A 22,319-nucleotide genomic window follows, 5' to 3' on the forward strand; every position below is an offset into this window, starting at 1 on the left:
TGTGCCCAGCGTGCGCGCGCGTCGACGTTACGTCGGAGTATAACAGAGCCCTTAGTGCCATAATGCAGTACTTCTCTTTTCTGCTCGTAGGCGGCGGCACCGCCCCGAGCAAGAGCGCGGGTACACGGAGGAGTGTTAGATATATAAGGCGCGTCTGTGTAGCTCTCTGCAAATGCGTTTGTGGCGCAATGGGTTAAACGCTCGGCGATCTATCGTCGCGGACCGAGAGGTCGTGGGTTCGATTTCCAAATTTTGCATGTTTGTGAACTTTTTCTTCTGGTTTCTTTCTTTGTATTATGTTCTATGACGTATTTCCGTGACGGAAATACGTCAGTGAAGTCTTGGTGGACCCCGGCATAAAACACCTTCGTGTTAAAATAATAATAATAAAAAAGAGAAAAAAAAGGACAACGTTGTAACAGTAAAAAGGGTTGACTAGCAACGCACTAGGGTCCACCACTCGGAGAGTCGTCTTTTCGTCACCATCACCGCAGCCAGCAGCACCTCATCCCCGTTGGCTGATGTGGCATCATCGGCTGAGCGAAATCCCAGCGCGCGTGATAAGATGGCGTCTTCTGGCGGAAAAGTGGGGAGGTTCTTGCATCTTAGCACTACGTGTTCAATGCTCTCATCCTCCTCGCCGCATGCCCTACAAATGGTGCTGGCTATGGTGGGGGTCGTAGTGGTGGCGATATGCCAGCGTTCTGAGTGCGCCGGCCCGCGCTTCAAACAACAGACTGCGACCAACGCTGTTGTCGTAAATGTCCTCCCGGTGGATGTCTCTCTTGCACGCCTTGTACAGCTGCAGCGTCGACTTGGTGTCCATAGCGATTCGCCCCATTTATGTTTCGCGTTGGCGCACCTGACTGCTTACCGCCTTGGCCAACACCTGAGCGTTTTTCGCTAGCGTAGGGCAACAAAAGAAAAAACGAACTTCCTGTGCAGTTGTTACAGACGCTTCATCCAGCTTGTTCGCAAGCCGTTGACAGGGATGTAGTCAAACACCCTGCTTGCTCACCGGTGCTTCCCCATCGCCCGCAGTCGATCATCATACGAAATCTTGCTGTTCGCCTCGCGTGCCTCAAAGCTTGACCAGCCAAGGTCTCCCTGGGCGGCCTCGTTGGCGACGTTTCCATGGCACCCAGTTCCGAGGCGTCCGACGACCCGCTGGCCTCGCTCCAACCACTCTTGAGTCGGCGAAGACGTGCAAATGATGGCGTTGGCAAAGGGGAGGGCAGGAACGTGTACCGCCTTCCAGAGCTCGCGAACCATGACGTAGCGGTTGAAGCCCCATAAGCCTCGCCGGCGTAGGACACTGCCGGCCCGCCTTGATGTCGCCGCACGCAGGTGATCTTCGTGTGTATAGTCTGGCTGCGTGCACAGGTTGACGCCCAGGTACCTATATCCAGTCGCCTGTTCAACAGCCTGTTCAACAGCCTGGCCCCTCATTATAGTGGCGACATCTAGTTCAGGCACCTGCCAAACAGAATCTTTCGTACACCGAAAATTTTACATCAAAATACCCATCCGATCTTTCAGAAAAGTATATGGAATGAACTTTACACGTTGTCCATACCTACGTTCTACTTGTTCATGCTTGTTTTTGCGCAAGATATTGAATATTTCTCGTTTTACAAAAATTCGCCGTAACAGCATGGCGGCGCCTTAGCGGTTGCCAAGTTTTGGTTCAGCTTTTCCTCTCTCGTTTAACTTTGAGCACGTTGCCTCTCGACGACAGCTGCTGCACTTTGTTTTCGTGTCGTGAGATCGCGGCTGTTGTTTCTCGTGTAGCGTTATCGTTTCAAATGCCAGCGTGTCCTAACTTTCAAAGAACGTCGCTGCTCGTCGCTGAGGAAACGCACAAATGCCTCGCCTACGTCTCAGGTGTCTGTTCACGGCCGTCGCGTTGCCCTCCGCTGTCCCGAAGGAAAACAGTTTTTAAATTACTATCGGCGAAATGTCAGGGTTCCGATATTTCAGAAATTGGTCAGATAGACATTTAAATACGAAATACTGCGAGAAGGACCCATAGACAACAACGTCCCTCGTCGTCCTATTCTTGTCAGATGGAAGACAGGAAATGCCAGTGAAATTATAGAAATCTTCCAGATATAGAAAGCGAATGACACGTCCGTCAGCGTACCATAACTTGCCTTCCTAACCTGAAAAAATGGTCACCGCAGATATCTGCAGATCCGAGCCACTCATGCATCAGAAAGCGAATGTGTTGAGAGAGTTCTTACAACCTTCTGATGTCTTAGGTATACGGTTTGCAACTGCCCGAAACCTGCTTTATTGCTCTTATTGCTAATATATAACCGCCAGTTGGGAATCCCGCAATCCTACTGTGTGCTCATTATATGTAGCGAATATGTATTTTATAGCGATAGCAATTATACGGAAAAATCGCCTGTGGCAGATGCCATGATTCTTGTCGGTGAGCTGGAATATTCTAAAAAGCGCAGATTACCAGCACGAGAAATCGAAACACATATGCAACTAAATAACCAAAATTCAATAATGAACTTCTTAATTAATCACTTTACGCCACATATTGCAATTCACGACTGCTAGCGGGTGAGTTTGCTAGACATATCCACTTGAAATTAACTTCCACGATGACACCAGTTTCGAGATTATTATTTCCCAAAGTGTGGGACAAAATACATGGGCGTTCCAGTTCCTTTTCTGATTCAATGCATAAAAGGGCGGTTTTATGGCGAGTTTGGATGTCGCATATCTCCGAACTGGTGTCATTCTGGAAACTTATTCGAAGTGGATACGCCTTGCAATCTCACCGCCTACAATTCGTAATTTGTCAGTTGTGCCACAAAGTACTTCATTAAGAAGTTGATTAGGAATGTTTGTTAATTAGTTGATTATGTGCCTCTATTTCTCGTGCAAGTAGTGTCCGCCTCTCTTAAAAATTCAAGGTCTCTCCTATGTCATCCCTAAGACGACTTGAAGGCGAAAGCCCAAGTGCCGATGTATTAATTAGCCAGTTTAATTGGCAACGTTAATTAGCCCCTTTAGTTCGCTGAGTCATCCATCTTAATTCGCTGAGTAATCCACTTTAATCGCTTTGTCATTCCTTTTAATTCGCTTTGATTCCTCTTAATTCACTTGTCATCCTTCTTAATTTGTTTTGATTCCACTAAATTTGCTTCGTCTTCCTCAATTCACTTTGATTCCTCTTAATTCGCTAAGTAATCCACGTTCGTTCGCTTTGATTACTAATTCACTTCGATTCCTCTCAATTCGCTTAGTCATCCTCTTAATTCGCTGAGTAATCCACGTTCGTTCGCTTTGATTTATTATTTCACTTTGATTCCTCTTAATTTAGTTTGACTCCACTTAAATCGCATTGATGGAACCTAATTCAGTTTGATTCCTCTTAATTCGCTTTGTCATCCAGTCATGCCCACTCTTGCTTTGGCCCACTTTAACTGTCTTTAAAGGGAAGGCAACCGCTCAGAACATGAATTGAGATAACCCCGCTGATGGAAAGATCGTCTATCGTATTGGCTAGAACGGGCCCTGTTTTTCTCATTAAAAGTGAATTTATATTTTTAATTCTTCACTAAAAGTCACGAAAATGTAGCACCCCACGCGGCAAAAACATGAAACATGAACTTATCAGGTCTACCATGTGACATTGTACTAGTGTCCGCGGTTCTTGGTCTTTTATTAATATTGAAATGAAGTAACATTCTTGCTATTATAAGTTTTTTCTAACATACTATATGCATGTAAGCCTTCGTTTGTAGTGAGCAGAAAAGTGGCACTGCCTTCGTCTTCGTTTTCGATGAGTTCGCTTGGCTCGTCTATAAACAGAATAACGATGCCGGGTTCAGGCAGCCATGACGTAGGCGTGTACTTGGGAAAAAACGCGGCACGACTTAAAGAAAGGTCTGTACAACAACGCAAACTTATTGTACCAGTCTATTTACCTTTAAAAGTGGTTGGCAAGGTGACAATATAGGTGGTTAACCACAGTTGAACTCCCTCCAGTGTAAAGCAGGACGATGGGCGGCTTTCACTATTTGCGAGGCGGGCTATCGGCATCGCTATCACTTCTCAGCGTTGATGGAGGGGCAACTCTCTTCTTTTTTAGAGGCTGCTAAGATCGAAAAATTCTGCTTTCAACATATCCACGCGCTTTTGGAAGTAACCACTGCAGGGTGTAAACACTGCCGAGGGTGAGCTTTTCGTTGTGCCATAAAAAACTGGATCCATAAAATTCGCTTGTCAGTCCCTTTAACTCGCTTGAGAGCTCACTAATCTGTTTTGAACAAGACGGGATATGATGGCCTGTTTTCCCTCGAAGACGTTGAAGGTCGACTTAACGACGAGACATATAAGGCTTTCGCCTTAATAATTCCACTCAAGGACTAGAACTACGTTATCTGCAACAGGTGATTTAATAAACCTCCGCGAGAATTAAAAAGATCCTTCCACCCCCCACCCCCCCCCGTATAAATGCTCCAAGCGAATTTCTGCGGTCGTCGTTGGCGTCAACGTGGAAGTCGCCATAACTTTCATTATAAAGTTGATAAGATCGCGACCGTTCGCCGTATGCCGTAGGTGCGAGCGATAACGTGCGAGGGTGCACCGAGAAGGGTGGTGGCTTGATGCGCACCGTCTTCTCGCGCGCGCAATGGGGGGAGATGAGCTAGCGCTAGGAGAGGGGCAGGTTAGCACACGCCTCCCGTTCACTCCCGGTCGTGGCTGCACATGACGTGCTCTATCTTGGAGGTAATGTGGGGTAGATGCAAAGACAAGGTGACGCGAGATGGCTGACGGCTTCGTGTGTTCCTTCTACTCGCGAGCCTAATTCACGTTGAAGTTAGAGGCAACACGACGGGGAATTTGTTCCACTGCTACTGCCTCTCTTCATCACGCCAGCGTTGTAACAGCGAGCGTTCGCGGTCATCGAGTGGTCTGCCCATATTTGCCCGTCCACGCGTGACACCAAACTCGTTAATTTAATTAGTGAGCGAATGTTTACTGCAATTTATACGGCCGATAAAGCTACGAACCTTGCTTTATGTAGTTGTCTAATACTTTGCTATAGCTATCAATAATTTGCCTTTTGGATGAGACCGCGACTTTCAATTGCGATAGCCATTATACAGCCACTCTAGGCGCACTTCTGCCGTCGTCGTCTGCATCGGCGTCGGCGTCACCATGATGTCCCGTATAAAGTCCAAGGGCGATAACATCGTCGCCGCGTGCCGTATTTTGTATGTGTGAATGAAAGCGTGCGAAGATGAGCCGACGATGGTGGCTCAGTCTTGCGCGTGCAAGGGAGGAAAGCGGGGAGGAAGCGCGCCGTCTTCCATCGCGCGATAGGCACCGGGGCGTAGTGAGGAGGGGGAGACGTCTTACCCCGGCGGCGGCTGTGTATGGCGCGGCCGCGCGGGCCCTATCTTAAAAGCGATCTGTGATGGGGACAAAGTGCGCCAAGTGCTGATAGCGTCATGTGCGTTGTGTTCGCACCGCTTAGTTCGCGTTGGAGCGAGAGGCAGCACGAAGGTCAATTCGCTCGCTGCTGCTGCCGCGCTTCCTCACTCCAGCGTTTTGACAGCCAGTGTGCGTGGTCAACGAGTGAGATATCTTCATGTTTGTACGTGTATGACTACGTGTTTGTTAATTTAATTCGTTGACGAATGTTTCAGTCTTTATGGCCGACAAAACTACTAGCCTTACTTCTTATAGCTGTCTACTAATTTGTCATCGCAATCGATGCTTCGCTTTTCGGACGATACTCGAAATTTTTTTATTAGTTTGCGTGTTAGTTCTTCATCTGCCAACTCTCCAAGCACTCGCAGTTGTTACACTATTCAAATTGCCACGAAAGAGTTGATCATATATTTTGTCAAGAACTTTCGCAAAACAAGAGGCTCTCAGGCCGCAACGCGGTTGATTGCACGTTTTCACTGCTCGTTTTCACTTTTTTTATTAGTTTGCGTGTTAGTTCTTCATCTGCCAACTCTCCAAGCACTCGCAGTTGTTACACTATTCAAGTTGCCACGAAAGAGTTGATCATATATTTTGTCAAGAACTTTCGCAAAACAAGAGGCTCTCAGGCCGCAATGCAGTTGATTGCACGTTTTCCCTGCTCGTCAGCCATGCTATAAAACACTGGGGTAGTTTCCGAAGCCCGCCAGATGCCTAAGTTTCTGGAAACTTGTTTTATTTATTCTGTAAAAGGTGCTTTAAAAAAGAAGTCGCAGTTTCGCCAGACAGGTGGAGCATTAAGGGGTGTTATGGCGATTAGAGCTATCCTTACCTATTTTTAAACCAAACTTGATAAACGTTGGCATACTTGTTTAGTTTCCTCTCCTGATTCTAAAAATGCAGTTATTTTTTCTGTATGTTCATTATTTCATTACATAATTAAGAAAACAATGTATTTTGTTCTCATTGCAATACACAAATAACAGCCACACGAAAATATACAAATAACATATGGAGCAATAGCAGAAAGCACAAGACTCACAACATAGGAAGCACTTTTATGATTGGGTCAATATTTCCTACTTTATTGAACTCTATTGTTTTGAACATGGCCATGCATTTGGTCGCACAAAAGACCAATTTTAAAAACTTTAAACGCAAAAACTAGAAAACTGCTTCCTATGTTGTGTGCTCCAAACATCTAGCTTCATGCTGCAAAAAGAATTGTTATTCTATCTGTGATAGCTACTTAAATGTATTGCTGGGTGTGCAAAATTAGTATTTTGCAAAAATGAAGAAAACGAACTAATCTCCCACACTATAGTTTTAAAACTAATATATTATGGTTTAAATATCGACACATGAGATAAGAAACTTGGTAGATCAAGAGAATAATAGATGCAGAATCCAAAAATGCAATTTTACAAAGTTCGATTTTTTTGGTAATTTTTAGGCCTAAGGACCCATGTCCCCCCTTAATAGCGATTTCAGTGTCTTTGACAACTACACTCAGAAGAGTTTATAGTTTATAATTATTAGCAAGCCTTCGCTTGCTAATTAAATTACCATGCAGTGTGTTACACACGCATAGGCAAACATGAACATATCTCAGTCGATAAACGCGAACACTCGTTGTCACAACGCTGGCGTTATCAAGAAGGATGGTCTCGGGGAGGGATCGCTTCGGGCTGCATCTCGCTGCAGTGCGTGTCCGGCACTTGAGAATATGGGACCTCCAGCACTAGGGGCGCGAGAAGACGGCGAAGTGATCGGCCATCTCGCCTCGCCTTAACCCTGCACCCACCGCACATTATCTCCAAGTTACAGCGGATGTCCCGCGTTCGCGTTCGGCCGGGTGGTCAGCCGTGCACAGCCAGGGACGGGTCGATGAGGAGACGGGCGTTCATCTGCCCCTACCCCCCCCCCCCCCTTAACGTGAACTCCAACATTAGAAACACGGGAGGACGGCGTGCATCAAGCCACCATATCCTTCTCGGTTCACCCTCGTGCGCTTTCCCTCGCACCCATAGCAAACGGCACGCAAGGCGCAATCTTATCACACTTTGACATTATACGGAACCGCACGCAGAGGCTGACGATGACGGCGTTAATTGGTATGCAGTGTCCATATAATTGCTATCGCAATAATAAAGGAAGACAGGAGACAAGCACTCTTTCCGACTCACATCTTTTTACGTTGCCATTCCATTTCCGTGCCTTTTCCTTAATGCTATATAGCACGCCTCAACACACTTATAAAAAAAAAAAAAAAAACGCCACGGCAGCTCAGTGGCTATGGTGCGGCGCTACTGATCACCAGGTCGCGGATTCGATGTCGGCCGCAGCGGCAGCATTTCAATGGGAGCGGAATGAAACTACACTCTTGTACCGTGCATTGGGTGCACGTTAAAGAAACTCAGGTGGTCAAAATTGCTCCGGGGGCCTCCACTACGGCGTCCCTCAGAAACCAACTAGTATAGTTTCGGGGCGGTGAACACCACAGTCTCACTTTTACACTTCAGGAACTCACGTTGCACGAAAGCTAACGCAATAGTTCGACCTGCTAGCAAACTGATTAACTGGGAAAATAGGAGAGGTTGACATCTTTGCTCACGCTACCATTTGACTTTAGGAATAGAATCAGCGTTGTTCGGCAACGCTACTCTATAGCGTTGAACTCAATTTCCGCGACAACACTAAACTCTCACTTTGGGCACCGCACTACTTTCCCGAAAACAGCCTCTTTTCGATAAGTTGTCCTTGCCCGCTACACAAATACATGCGCAGACGCCGACTGATCGGACTCCGAGACACTCTTGGAATCTCGGTGGCTTGCAGAATCGTCAAGCACCAATGAGCGGTCGCGCCGTGGTTTGCAAGTTTGACAGGGGTTCGATCCTCATTTGGCGGTGTAGGGCAAAGTTTTTGTTTGTCTTTCTCCCCGTTGGGTGAGGGTAGAGCTTAGGACGAAAAAGCAGTGTGACGGCGACGACGCAATTACTACAGTGATCTCGCGCTCGATGACGGTGATTGTGGCCGAACGCAAAGGACGGGCGGGCCGCACACAGCAAACTCACTTTCAAACTTTTAACGGCTTTCGCAGTAAACAAACAAAAATAAAGAAAGGAATAAAGCACCATATTTCTCTGGAAATGTTTCTCACAGCTCGAATAGATTGCGATTTGCCAATTAAACTGCAGACATCAGTGTGTCACAGTTAACGACACCAATTCATCCTCTGCAACGGTTCATTCCGGCATATCACAGAACTCTATTCAAGGACCGCTGTCTTTCTTTTTTCTTTTTTTTTGCTTTTTAGATAACGACATTGTCCACGACATCCCGGTCAAGATGGAGCTGATTCGCCGACGACTGTGTGCTTTATCAGGATGGTAACTGCCGCAGTGACGAAGTCTTCTTGAATAACTGCTTATCTAGAATTCAGAAATAGTACTCAACATGGAACATGAACATTATCCCCCCCCCCCCCAAAAAAAAAAACTGTTGCAATGACTGTAATCCGTAAGAAACACCCTTTAAAGTTCCAATAATAGCTAGGCAATCATTACTCGTCTTTTATTTCAGCACATATGCATATAGGCCTTGTAAACAGTTCCGATTCAAGATGGAACGAACACGTAGCATATATTCTGGAAATGTCTAAGAAAACGTGGATACTTAAGAAGGGCCACTCACTAGATTAAACTCTCAGTCTAGAAAACGTATGCATTACCAATACTGGAATATGCGCCAGCTGTTTGAGAGCCGCGCACACGCGTGAAAAAAAGGTAAACTAGATTCAGTACAGAGAGAAGCTGTAAGATTTGTATTTACGCCTACCAACTCGATACATCCCCACCAGCTCTTTTGCAAATCGAAAACTTGGAAAAGTTAGAAACCTGAAGGCATCGCGAAGGGCTCAAGTTGTTTTATCTGATATATCATGATAAGACAGCAATAGACGAAAGTAAGCATAATAAACCTATCAATCGCTGCGAAACCTGGTCGTCTCACCCTACAAAAGTAACCGAACACCTCTTCCATACTAATGTAAGCAAGTATTCTTTATTCTCTCGCTCAAGTAACAACTGGAACAATCTGCGACCGAAAGTTTTAGAGTGCTGATCTTAATTCATTCGTTTGTGCGTTGCTTGCATTATCTTAGGGTGGTGTTTCTATCTCGTTTTCTATTGCAGTAGCCTTTATTTTGATCCTGCACTGAAGGACATTATCTTATTTGTGACTGTGATCTGTCATCTCTATTTTATCTGAGCATGACCTTGTGTACTTGTACTATATTGCATTTTGCATTGTTGTCATTCTCGGTGGCATTTTTCGGTGTTTTTGTATCTGAGAATAACCTTATGTACTTCTTCTATTTGGTATTCGACGTTATGTTCTTATTCAGTACTTTGTATCTGTTTCTTCACCACTCACTATACAGAGTGTCCCAACGATCATGCACCAAGATTTAAAAATATGCAAATGCCACGCAGCTGGACAGAACCAAGGTAATGTTGTTTGTCGTCGCTTGGGGATGCTCAGGTTATGTTTTCCATTCTGCCTAATTAAATAATTAGTCTTAATTAAGTATTTAACGTCTCAAATATTATAATTAGATTAAATGTGTCAATGAGAAAATCGTGGAGCAACATGAAGAACTCCCGATACAGCTTTCTGTTGCTCGATACGTGCTACATAAAAGTGTTTTTCCGAACGTGAAAGGAGCCAGTGAATACACGCAAAGTGCCTCTAGCGGCCAGTCGCGCGGCAATTTTACGGTTATGTTTCTATTCTTTGGCTGTGTTTGATTTGTTCGCCCTGTAAGTAATAATGCAGATGTACCGGCTCGCCCAGCTAGCTACCGTACAACAGCTATTTAAGTATAGATTTTTGTTTACTGAATGTACACAAATGGGGAGTATATAGGCTACATTAGAGCCGGCTATCCGAAGAAAAATACACATGACACATGCACCACAAAACACACTAATTCTACCAAAACAATACATGTTAAAAAAAAACTAACAAGAGTGGACATGCCATGCACACATGCCTCATGTAATAGGTCATAAACTCGTCGCGATAAAAACGTGCGCCCAATACCTGAATGAAACATTGTTCAAGTAATGCTAAACGCAAACACAAGAATTCGCCAATCATTGAATTGAAATAATTAGGTTGCTGTCCACAAGGAAATTTCGCGGGTCACTCAAAACGTACCTCGTCAATAAATGGCGCGCTCACGTGCTTAAAAGAATAACCTGATTGCCAGCACAATGTTCTTCTCAAATTAAAATCACACAGCTTTCTGTTCTGTAAATTAAAAGATAGCGCAATTGCGGAAGTAAAACACTATATTACAATTGATATCGCCTTACCATTGGCGGAAAAAACCCAAAGTAGGAACACGCCAACGAAATACATCGTGTTCTCCGCGTTAGAGTATGTCGATATTTGGCACTTATGAAGACGAGACTACTGCGCGTTTCAATAAATTGTCAAGCGCCCTTCGCCATCGGAACAGCACCCAACTTAAGGTCGGTGCTTGCGTCGACAATGTCCCTTTAGCCAGATTTTGACATTTGCGAATCGGAGGACGAGGACGCCGGCTGAAAATGTATGGATTTCTTCATGCAAAATTAACGTTTATGGTTCTTCGTAATGCCCAAGACTATACAGTGCGCTTTCAAGCATTCTATCATCATCGGCGAGTGACCGTGTGTGTGTTCGAGAGATAGAAGCTAGCGTCGCCGAAAGAGCAGCATCCGGGCATTCGATCAAACGTGGTCGACCAAATGATGTATAAGGCTGGTGGCAACGTTGCGACAAGGGAATACCCTAGGAATACTGGTCAAGAAGCACATGGCGCAGGCAAAATGCGTAAATTTATTGTGCTTTCAAAGCTTACTGAATGAAACCAAAAAGAAAATTGAGAGTAATTGAGCAGTCGTTTCCGTATTCTAGAACGCTCTAACACATCGATATTTCGCCTAGACTCAATGACGATGACAATTGCTAATTACTAATTGCATTCCCTTTAGATCAGGGTCATTTAGATCCCTTTAGATCCCCTAGCCTAAGTGAGGTAATTACTTTTTGCTATATCTATTGCAGTCTAGCTTTCTAACTATATATAATTTATGTTTTAATGTTCCCTATGAAAGTGACAATGCCGTCTCCATATCTTTCTGGCTGTTTGTATCACCAAGATTTCAATTGTTTCTGACTGGTGTACACCGTTGATCAGTTAATCTTCCTATCATATTTGAGCCCTATCGCTTCTTGAATTGAAGCCAGACAAAAGTTAATAGGGATATGAAGACTTCATTCGATCAAACGTGGTCGACTAAAGGCTGGTGGCAACGTTGCGACAAGGGCATTTTAGGGCTCTTGTTTCCCGAGAAACGGTCGAAGAAAAGCGTAACTGTCTTTAATTGGTTTGCATGAGAAAGTAATGTTGATTCTGCAGGCAATCTTTTTTTTTAACGTTTATTGAATCAAACGGCTGCGGCAACTCAAGCCATGGGCAAACTTGTGCTTCTTTATATACGTGCATGCGTCAATAGAAACCTTAACTTTTCAGTTCAGCGCTGGTGGTGTGTGTCATTATATCTATATGTTCTGTTTTTACAGCGAAGCTGTTAAGGGCTGGGTTCCAGGAGATTGCGTCCGTGTAGTAGACCGACCGGCGTGCCACCTTGTGGTGTTGTATGAAAACGTCAGTATGGCGGCATTTTTAAACTTCGGGATCGAAAAACAATTTCAGACGCGTCCCACCACCTTGTGGCGTCATTTGAAATCGTCGGGATGACGGCGTTTCTTAAACTTCGCTATCGTAAGAACTTGGGCACCGCACTTTTCGCAGGAACTTATGTTTGCTTTTTCATTACGTGACGTGCCTCACCCTGGCGGGCCACGTGAGCGCGTCAGCGTTAGTACGCGCGCTGGATTGGCTTATCAGTCTTTAAAAAAAGAAACGTCATAGTCTCTCCTATATTGTGTGTAGGTGCGCACATCGCTGCGAAGCGTCGCGCCCCCTTGCGGCGCAGGCTGAAAGTTACATCGCTCCAAAGCGTAGCGCCACCTTGTGGCACCCACTGAAACATCCGGGGTTTCGCGGAGAAAAGGAATGGGCGCAGCGGCGGCGGAAGGATACTACCGACGATGAGTGGGCCGCGGACGCCAACCCTGCTACTCGCCAGGGACCGCGAGGCGGAAAGAAATGCGAACCATCCACATGGCCCCGATCCCACAAAATTGGAACGTTTCACGGTCAATCACCATACACACAGCTTCGCTGGTCATCCACATTCACAAAGTAGAATGGCACTGAATTTTTTTACGCGTGCTGTTTTAACGCGATAGCGTTAAGGGCCCCGTGTCGCAGAAAATCCGGCGTCGGTGTCGGCTTCGGCGTAACCATCGTCGTCCGTGGCATCTGTGGCGAAGGAAATTCATCCCGAACCACCCCGACCACACAGGCCCTCCCCGTGGCGCAAGGGGTTAGTGAAAAAATTGAATTTCTCAAAGTAAAATTCGTCAGAAAAATCGTAATATACGACTTAACTACAAGCTACAGACATGATAGCGTCGGATTGTAATTTGAATGTACGAGAAAACATAATTCTGTTACGAGGAAACTCAAACACAAACCCCTTTTCCAGCATTTCTACCATAACAGCAGCACACTCGGGTAGGTTACTCTCGAAAACCCCATCCAGATGGCGCTCGCCTCCTCGGCAGCGGAGCGGTAGCGGAACGCACAGGCGGTAGCGGCACGCACAGGCGAAGGTGGAGAAAAAGAAAGCTGCAGTTGCCGGGAACCCTGACAAGCATTCAGGGATCTTTGAATTCTATCGCGTTCCACACTTAAAGGCGAAGCTTAAGCGTCATCCAATTTTATACTGGTATAATGCGTTTCTCAAGCAGCTTCTAGTTTAAGGAATCAGTGAGAAGCGCTATTGAAGCGCTGTGTCAGTCGAGGAACGGTATTGTGCTACACTTGAAAGAAGAGTTTCGCGTAGATAATTATTTGTGCTATGTAGCTTTCTTTTTCTTTTTTTTAGGCGAATAACTTTCTTTGCCGCTTTCGCCCGTTTTCGTAGATGTCGGTGGTCGGTGAACAATGGTCGATGGTCAATGGACGCACTTGGCAATGAAAACGTTCGTTCGTTCGTTCGTGGCTCGCTTGTTCATTCGTTCGTTCGTTCTGTGGCTCGCTTGTTCATTCGTTCGTTCAGATCATTCGCTTGTACTGACAATCATCATTGAAAATTTTGTCCTCTCGTATGTCGAGAGAGAGGCATCTGTTGGGATAGAAAAGCTGAGAGATCGGCCTGAATCGAAGTTGTGACCGGCTGCTGAGCATTGGGAAAGGGATTAAAGATCAAAACGAGGAAGAGAGAAAAGTGTTGATGACAAAGACGAAATGGTTGGCTTCAATGAACATGAACGAAGACTCTTCAAAGTCACAAATACCGGCCACGCTCGTGCAGGAAGGAAGTTGACTTTTGCCTTCAGGGACATCCAACCGAGGATGAGGCTCCGGTCAAGTTACCAAAAGAACCTTTTCAGACATTTAAAACAAAGGTTGATTGTTGAACTTCAAGCTCTGTAAATGATTTTCTTTCCACGAGTAGGTGTACAACTTGTGGTCTATATTCTCAGGTATACTGCACTCCCTCGCAGTCGCAGTGCCCATCGGTCACAGTCCTATCGTATATTAAGCTTTGTTCGTCAAGGTAGGTGCTGCTTGGAAAGTAAGATTTCACTGAAAACTGAAAGTGCCGTCTTTAGGAGCCGCGTTCCAAAATATGTACGGTAAAGAACCTCTGGTTGCCAAATTTATTCCGGAGCCCGCCCCCCCTTCCCTATAAGGCGTCCTTCGTGACTCACAATGCAGTTTCATGTCGTGAAACCCCTGAAGTTAACTTTTTCATACTTTTACTGGCACCTTCCGCGAATCTCATACTTTAATTTATAAAACCGGCATGATGGAACAATTTTACTGATGTAAACATTGTTGCATCACGTTTAAATGCGTTTTTGTAGCGTTGCAATTTAATAGGTGTGATTTTCAACGTAGATTGTGACACGTAGAACACAGGCTTTTGCGCACTAAAGATATTGCTACATACAAGAAGTTTGCATCCGCAATCTTTAACATGTTTTGCGATGAATTCTCGCAGGACACAAAAGGTGCGTTATAAGCATGCACAACTTTTAGCTTCCATTGTCGGCGACCTTCTAGTGACCTTGAGCCAAAAGCCAGAGCCGTTATCCGGGCACTCAAACGAGAACATCCGGACATCGTTGCAAGAACAAAACGAGATCATCCGGGCAACCAGTCAAAAGCTGTGAAAATGCGGTTTTTGGCCCCCAACCCTTTCTACAGCACCGCATTACATACGCTAGTTACTGCTCAAACAAGTTACAAAAATATTGCTTCCGAGTTTGTTTGTTCACAATATCATGCAAGCTGTAACTTCTAGTACGCTGAAGTTTTATTTGTCGCTTCCAATAGCGATGTTCAAAAGGATACAGGGCACCATACATTCCGCGTGGTGCAAGGTGTTAGTGAACAAAAATTGAATTTTTCACAGTGAAATCCGTCAGAAAATGGTAAAGTACGACTTAACCACAACCTACAGATATGATGGCGTCGGACTGTTATTTGAATGTACGAGGAAACATAATTCTGTTACGAGGAAACTCAAACACAAACCCCCTTTTGCCAGCATTTCTACCATACCAACAGCGGCGCGCTCGGGTAGACTACTTGGGAAAATCTTATCCAGATGGCGCTCGCATCCTCGGCAGGTAAAATTGGGCCTTAGCCTGCTTAATGCGTTTTGGACACGAGCGCGCGTCGGGGCAATAGCAAACAATTAATAAAATAATAAAAAAGGTGCTAGGGCCTTCACATTTTAATATAAGACGACTTATATTGCCCCTGGAAAAACATCTTCCCAGCAATGCACTTTCGTTTAAAGGTGAAGCCGACTTCAGGGGATCGGTGTAAGCGTAAGTCTTTGTTAGCTGGCCTTCCCATGTTCTGTGTTGCAGTGAAACCGACTCAAAGAAAAATGCGATGCGAATGGGTCCCGATAAAGCTATCACGTTCCACTCTTAAAGGCGAAGCTTAAGCGTCCTCCAATTTTTTTGTCATCCTACCGTAATTATGCTTTCATCTTTTAATCGTGATTGTACCATTGTTGGCATGCCATCGTCGTCAAGCAGTTACTGGCATGCATTCTATGCCATGGAAGCATCGTCGTCCCGCTATTGTCATCGTCATCATTCTAGAAATGCAATCTCCTTGACGTCAGGGTGTCATTGTCATACCACCTTTGCCTTCGTCGCCACGCCTGTGGATGGCCTTGGCATGCGAGTGCCATAACAAAGTGGCACCAAATACCGGGGTATGCCACGTATAGCCGAAGTAATGGATGTGTCAGAACAACTACACATGTTAAATGAACGTGACTTCAGACAGACGCTGTGTCGCTATATTTCTCGATGGCTAATCGCATTACTATCGACGATCATCGTGAGTTGAGTTCTGCCGTAACTTTTTAGCAAATCATGCAACCCAATGTATCTCCCTTTTTACATCTTCATTTCATTGCTACAGCTGTTTCTCTTGTGGGGCTTTAATCGTGCCCTTGGGACAAAGGAACGTCATCACAGTAGTGGGAACAATCAAAAAGGCATTTATTGCGCCTTTATACACCAATCTAGCCAGTCGAATTACTGCGAATAGAACACTCTAAAAACAGTTGCACCCTTTGGGGCGTATTTTTGCCACAGAACGATAATCGTCATCTGACTTGCGTGGCTTTCCTTTCTTTAACGCTGTGCGCCCGGCACTTCTCGGTCACGAACGACAAGAGCGTTATCAGCGTGACACAGCGTTCTCGACAGGAAAGTAGCAAGTGCAGAGTTTTCAAGATAGGAAACGCAAGCAAGACAGATGACGATTATCGTTGTGTGGCAAAAATGCACCCCAAAGGGTGCAACTGTTTTTAGAGTGAAGATGCGGATTGGCGCTCACGAATCGAGGAAGTCCGACTCACCGTGACAGGATAGCGAGCGAGTATGTTCGCCCCCATGCTGGACGCCAACGCCGAATCGTTCGTGTGTACAGTAACGCGAACAGTGGCGCCTTCGAGCGAGGGAGTTCGCACGTCCCTGTGCCCCACTCCGAAGCCTTTATCGGGATAGTCCCCCGAAGCGTGTCAACGCACGCTTGAAAGTTCCGCGCAGTTAGCCGACCCCAAGCCAAGGAGGAAGATCCTACTCCCTTTCGCGCCCGAGTAACCCCGCCGTTAGGTTAACCCCACCGTTAACAGAGAAACGCTCGCGCTGCAACCACTCCGACCGCCGCCTGCGCTTAGCTACGCGGAGAAGTCGGATTACAAGAGACGCGAGAGTCATGCGGGGAAACATAAGGAGCGGCGTGAGAGTCGAGCGTCCCCGAATTTTTAATACTTTGTGTCGTGGATATTTGGGCCCACCATGGAGCAGCAGATTTTGAATCTCGTGGATCAATCTTGCTAAGGCGAACTCCTGATAATACGAACGGATTTTCACGGTCTCGTTGAGTTCGTCTTAACGGAACTTTACTTTAATACGAAAAACTACTCGCATCATTTTTTTTCTTTTTTTTTTCTCGTTCAGGTGCACGAAATATACGTTTCAGACGCCAAAAGTTAAATTCTAGAAAAAAAAAGGATTAATAGGTACAGAGGCCTGTGTAAGCGTTGTTACACATCGAAACTTATGTAGCTGTCATGGTGTGCAGCTACTTACAAAATATTAATAAGGCATATGTCTTACTCGATTTGTTTATTTGATGACATTTAATGTGTCGGCAACTTTTGTCACCGGTTGTACAACAACATTTGATTGGCAGATGAGTATACAGAAATGGCACTGTTCTAAAGCACTCCTATAGAGCTTCGAAGCATACGCGTTTCCGTGATTCACACGCCAAATGATCCTTTGTTCTCGTGCCTTTTGGTCATCAGTCCCTTTCACTATACGATAAGCAGCATGTATATTGTTATTTACATGCCGGCGAATTTCTCAGTTTGTCACGAGGCTCATTTTCTCGCTCTCCGGATTTGTGTGCGATCCTGTAGAACCGCAGTCGCAAGGGCATTCGCATTTGCACTCGTCAGGGGTCTCTGGTGGCGTTTCCGTAGTCCCTGGTTCCTTCGTGGCCATAGATGTGCCGGGTAACTGCGTGGTATTCCTCGCCTTCTTTGTCACAGCCGGCCTCTGGACACACCTCCTTTGGATGCACACCTGGGGAAAAGAATGAACGAAGAAATGTGACAGAGAAGTCAATGACGTCTCCAAGAAAAAATGTGGTATTTAGTAAAACCCGATGTTCCCGAGCCAGCTTGAGCAAATTATTTTTTTGTACTGCAACCTCGTACTACATAACTGGTGATCGAGCGCCTTTAGATGAAATAATTATCTTTAATTAGCCATTTATTACTTGTCTAAAGCTTATGTTGGCATGCTAGAGATGGACAACTTTCTGAATGCTTTCCGAGTGAGTGAGTGAGTGAGTGAGTGACGTTAATGAGTGAGTGAGTGAGTGAGTGAGTGACGTTAGTGAGTGAGTGAGTGACGTTAGTGAGTGAGTGAGTGACGTTAATGAGTGAGTGAGTGACGTTAATGAGTGAGTGAGTGAGTGACGTTAGTGAGTGAGTGAGTGACGTTAATGAGTGAGTGAGTGACGTTAATGAGTGAGTGAGTGACGTTAGTGAGTGAGTGAGTGACGTTAGTGAGTGAGTGAGTGACGTTAATGAGTGAGTGAGTGACGTTAGTGAGTGAGTGACGTTAGTGAGTGAGTGACAGAATTTCTTTGAGCATGAGTAACACGAGAGCAAGGTGAGAGCAGGATCCAACGTTTCGACAAGTCGACTTGTCTTCTTCGAGGCGACATATGCTCTCCTCGGCACAGTATATGCTCTACTCAGCCTGTTATGCTTCCTTATGCATGACAGGCTGAGCATAACAGGCAAGAAAAGGCAGCACCAAACATCAATGGTCAGCTCCGCAACCTTAGAGTAAAAATTAAAGCACATCCACAAAGACAAGAAGTAAAAGAATGTTTTGTCCAATACCTTATTGCCACCACAACTTGTGTAATCATGTGCCGCACCGAGCTTGTAGTAATTTATCTTGTTGTAGTAATAGTATCCATTCAATACTGTCTCTTGAAGCTTATAATAATTGCACTGTACCATGCACGTTGTTTCAATCACCTTTGGAAGGTAAAAAGGGAGGTGGGAGGGGGGGGAGGGCCGGAACAGGTAAAGCACAGAATGAGTCAAAAGGACGGTACGTTTGGCACGTTGGCAATCCATATTGAAAACTATTGACAGCGCGAAACGACACGAACGGCACAGAAACGATACACCCCGAATTCAATATCGGTTTAGTTTTGTTAAGAGAAGTTCATGATTAATGCAAACATCAACTTTTGCGAAATATAAAAAAAGCCCAAGATAACGCAATTCTCTTTATTTGATGCAGAATATACTCCTTTAGCCCGTACTAATAATGCCGATTTCGCACTTAAGCCTTTACGGAAACTGTACTGTAAATCCATCATATCACATGATGTTTTTGTTCATATTTGCTATGTCTCGTAAGAATAATTTTTCTTAATGGGTTTGAAAAAGATGGCAATACGGACACTGGTCGGTAGTTGCCCATAATATTGCGATAGCAATTATATGGACACTTCAACCGGATTTTTGCCGTCGCCGTGAGGTTCCGTATAAAGTCCAAGGGCGATAAAATCGTCGCCGCGCGCCGTATGCGCGAGCGAAAGCGCGCGGGGCACGCGCGCTATCACGGAGAGCGAAGGCACGGCGGAAAGCAAACGCGACCGTCGCGCGAAAGGCCGTGGGGGTATGGGAGGGAGGGAGGCGGGGCGACGCTGTGCTTCGGCACCAAAGGCGTATCTTGCAACCGGGCGCGCAAGGGGAACTTGCCACTAAATCTCCCACGCGAAAGCAAGAAAGCGGGAAGGCAGCGCGGGAGGGAGGGGGGGGCGCAGATAGGAGACTGTGCGTCCCTTATCTCCACACGGCTCTGACTTTTGTATGCGCTGTGCATTCGCCGCTCAGTTTTCGTTGAAGCGATAGACCGCACGAGCCTTCGCCCGCTGCGGCCTTGCTGCCAGCGTTTTGACAGTCGTTGTCTGCGGCCCACGGTGTTAGAAGTAGCTGCGGCCATTCAGTGTGATCTATTCATGTTTGCTTGCGCGCGCTGACACTACGCTTGTTAATTCAGTTAGTAAGCGAATGTGTCCAAGTTTATGCAGCCGATAAAACTACTATCCCTACTCCGAATAGCTCTCTACTAATTTGCTATCGCAATTGATGCTTCGCCTTTCGGGCGAAACTGCGACATTTTTTGTTCTTGATGCCCTTTTTAAAGAGTATAGTGTGATGCATACAACTTGACATTTGCGATGAGAAAACTGCATGTCTAAGACAGGCGTTAAATATATACGTTAAGCATGGTGTTAAAAAAAAGGAGATGGCATATTCCAAACGTAGTATTTGAAATCTGTCAATGTCTCGTGCACAGCTATTTTTTAGGCTGCTAATTGCTTCAGCCACCTAAGCTTCATTTACAGGATCAAGGGAAACAGTGCTGGTATTATAAAAACTGTCCTCGAGCTCATTGGTTAGAGTGAGGTCTCCCGCAGAGCTTACACAAAAACTCATTAGTACATGCGTCCGCCACTGTTGTACCTATGCTAGTGTGTGTTATTTTGTGAACGCTATCATTGTCAGGTTTAAACTGGTAGGCTGTGTTTAACCTCTTCCACACAGTTTCTGTAGAACAAGAAATGTGTGTGAACATAATGTGACGGGCTTAAGAGTTGGCAAAACAAAAAGGAAAATGTAATCACGTAATATATACATAGAGAAACCGAGATGACGGAACAACAGTCACACGAGCGCTTCTCCGATCGTCGTCCTCATCCCCTTGGTGGCGCCTTCTCCAAGATAGAGGAAGAGCGATAGGTAGAGCGATACGATAACACAAAGGGCAGTGCCTTGCTATTTGAGGCTCGAGCCGGTTGCCTAAGGACGAAAACATATCGGAACAAATATTCGGAATTAGATGAGACATGTGTATGCTGCAGTAAAGATCCAGAGACCACTCAGCACATCCTAATGGAATGCGACGGGATCCACCCAGCGAGAACCGTAGGTAACGTGCAACTCCCAGAAGCGCTTGGGTTTAAAGTGGAAGGAAACATAAACAGATCAGCCGTAGAGATCAGCAAGAGACGATTAGAGTACTGGTGGAAAAAAAAGTAGGGAAAAGATGGATGCGACCTGATCTCTTAAAATCATAGGCAGCGGTACAAGGTAAATTTCTGAAAAAAAAATAATGATAGGTATACAAAAATGCAAGATAAAGAACATGTATAATATACCTGATTAAATCAAGCAGGCTAGGTGACTATTTGTCGCCGCCCCGTTTCAAAGGGGATGCCAATAAATCATCATCAATCATCATCATCAGGAATGGCTTGTAACAATGTTGTCAAAATAATCACGTAATTCCTTTTAAATTTTTTATCCAAATGTTTTCGCTGCGTGATGTACTGCGTAAGTGTGTCCGGATCTATGTTATAAATGAACTGGTTAAATAACCTGTTCTTCGAACGTATTTTTGCCGCTAGTTTTTTCGGACTAATCCATGTTTTACGAGTTTTAAAGACGATAGTCTTTCTTGGGGAACTTAAACGGTGAAAATTTGGTCTGTCTGTTTGTCTGTCTGTCACCCCATTCAGCCACTCGGCCAAAGTTGGACCACTTGCTGACCGCCCACACTACTTAAACTGGTACGGCTGTTCATACTTGTGAACGTTATCGATCACAAAGTAAATATTACGCATATCTGAGGCGCAACATCACTAGGTAAGTATTAGGAGGTGTGTTCCTTTAATAAAAAATACATAGATACGTAACTCTAAAGACCCTAGTTTCTAAAGCTGCGCTGAAAATGCCATGCTATGCGCGCCGACGAACGACGTTCCCCGACTGCGCGCCGACGAGCGCCCTTTGCCATGGAGGAAGGAAACCCTCTGCACAAGCTCATGTTTCCCGATGTATTGCCAGATGGCGTCCATGTCTCACGCAGCGCCTCCTCAATTTTATCAATGCCAGCCAGATGCGGCCGATTCAACATAAAGGAAGCCCTGTCTGAGGCAGGGCAAAACATAAATATCCGCTTGATGAAATAATGCGGTAAAATGAAATCTGTTCAAACAAACCTCCATTGCATTTATCATGCCAGGACGGAAATGGTACGAGAACAGCATCACGGGTGGCCGCGGATCAGACCAGCACTCATGTAGTACGGCCGGCAGAAGACTATCGTCTTTCGACGACATTTGCAGCGAAGCACGCAGATACGCGGCAATTTTTTTTCACACTGACATACAAAACATGTGTAATAATAAGCAGAAGGAAAATGAAGCTTCATAGTAGTACAGATGAGAGCTGTGGTTTCCCTTTGGTCGTCTAGTTTTTTTTTTTTTTTTTCGGAAGAAGCAATTCGCGGCGGCCTGTACGCGTCTGTGTCGGCGTTAAACGCCCGCAGATGTTGTGAAACGATGAAATCGGCCCCGGTAAAAAATAACGTAATATATAGTTATGCTACAGCGCACGCCGCGGCAGAGCGGCCTGTATTTCTAATGATGATGATGATGATGGTGATTCATTGGCATCCCATTTGAAATGGGGCGGTGCCAAATGGACACCTAGCCTGCTTGATTTAATCAGGTATACTATACATGTTCTTTATCT

General features: G+C 45.4%; 1 protein-coding gene across 1 annotated transcript in view; it reads right to left on the reverse strand.

The window, feature by feature from the left end:
* The window catches only part of LOC119463352 (venom metalloproteinase antarease-like TtrivMP_A), a 49,859-nt gene extending 38,894 nt beyond the window's left edge, over positions 1 to 10,965 (reverse strand). Inside the window, exon 1 of the mRNA XM_037724162.2 lies at positions 10,842 to 10,965. Coding sequence (XP_037580090.1) covers positions 10,842 to 10,887 — 46 coding nt within the window. The 5' untranslated portion in view covers positions 10,888 to 10,965. The remainder of the gene's footprint in view (positions 1 to 10,841) is intronic.
* Between the last annotated feature and the right edge of the window lie 11,354 nt (positions 10,966 to 22,319).

The sequence above is a fragment of the Dermacentor silvarum genome, chromosome 9, assembly GCF_013339745.2.
Source record: "Dermacentor silvarum isolate Dsil-2018 chromosome 9, BIME_Dsil_1.4, whole genome shotgun sequence".
NCBI classification, from domain to species: Eukaryota; Metazoa; Arthropoda; class Arachnida; order Ixodida; family Ixodidae; genus Dermacentor; species Dermacentor silvarum.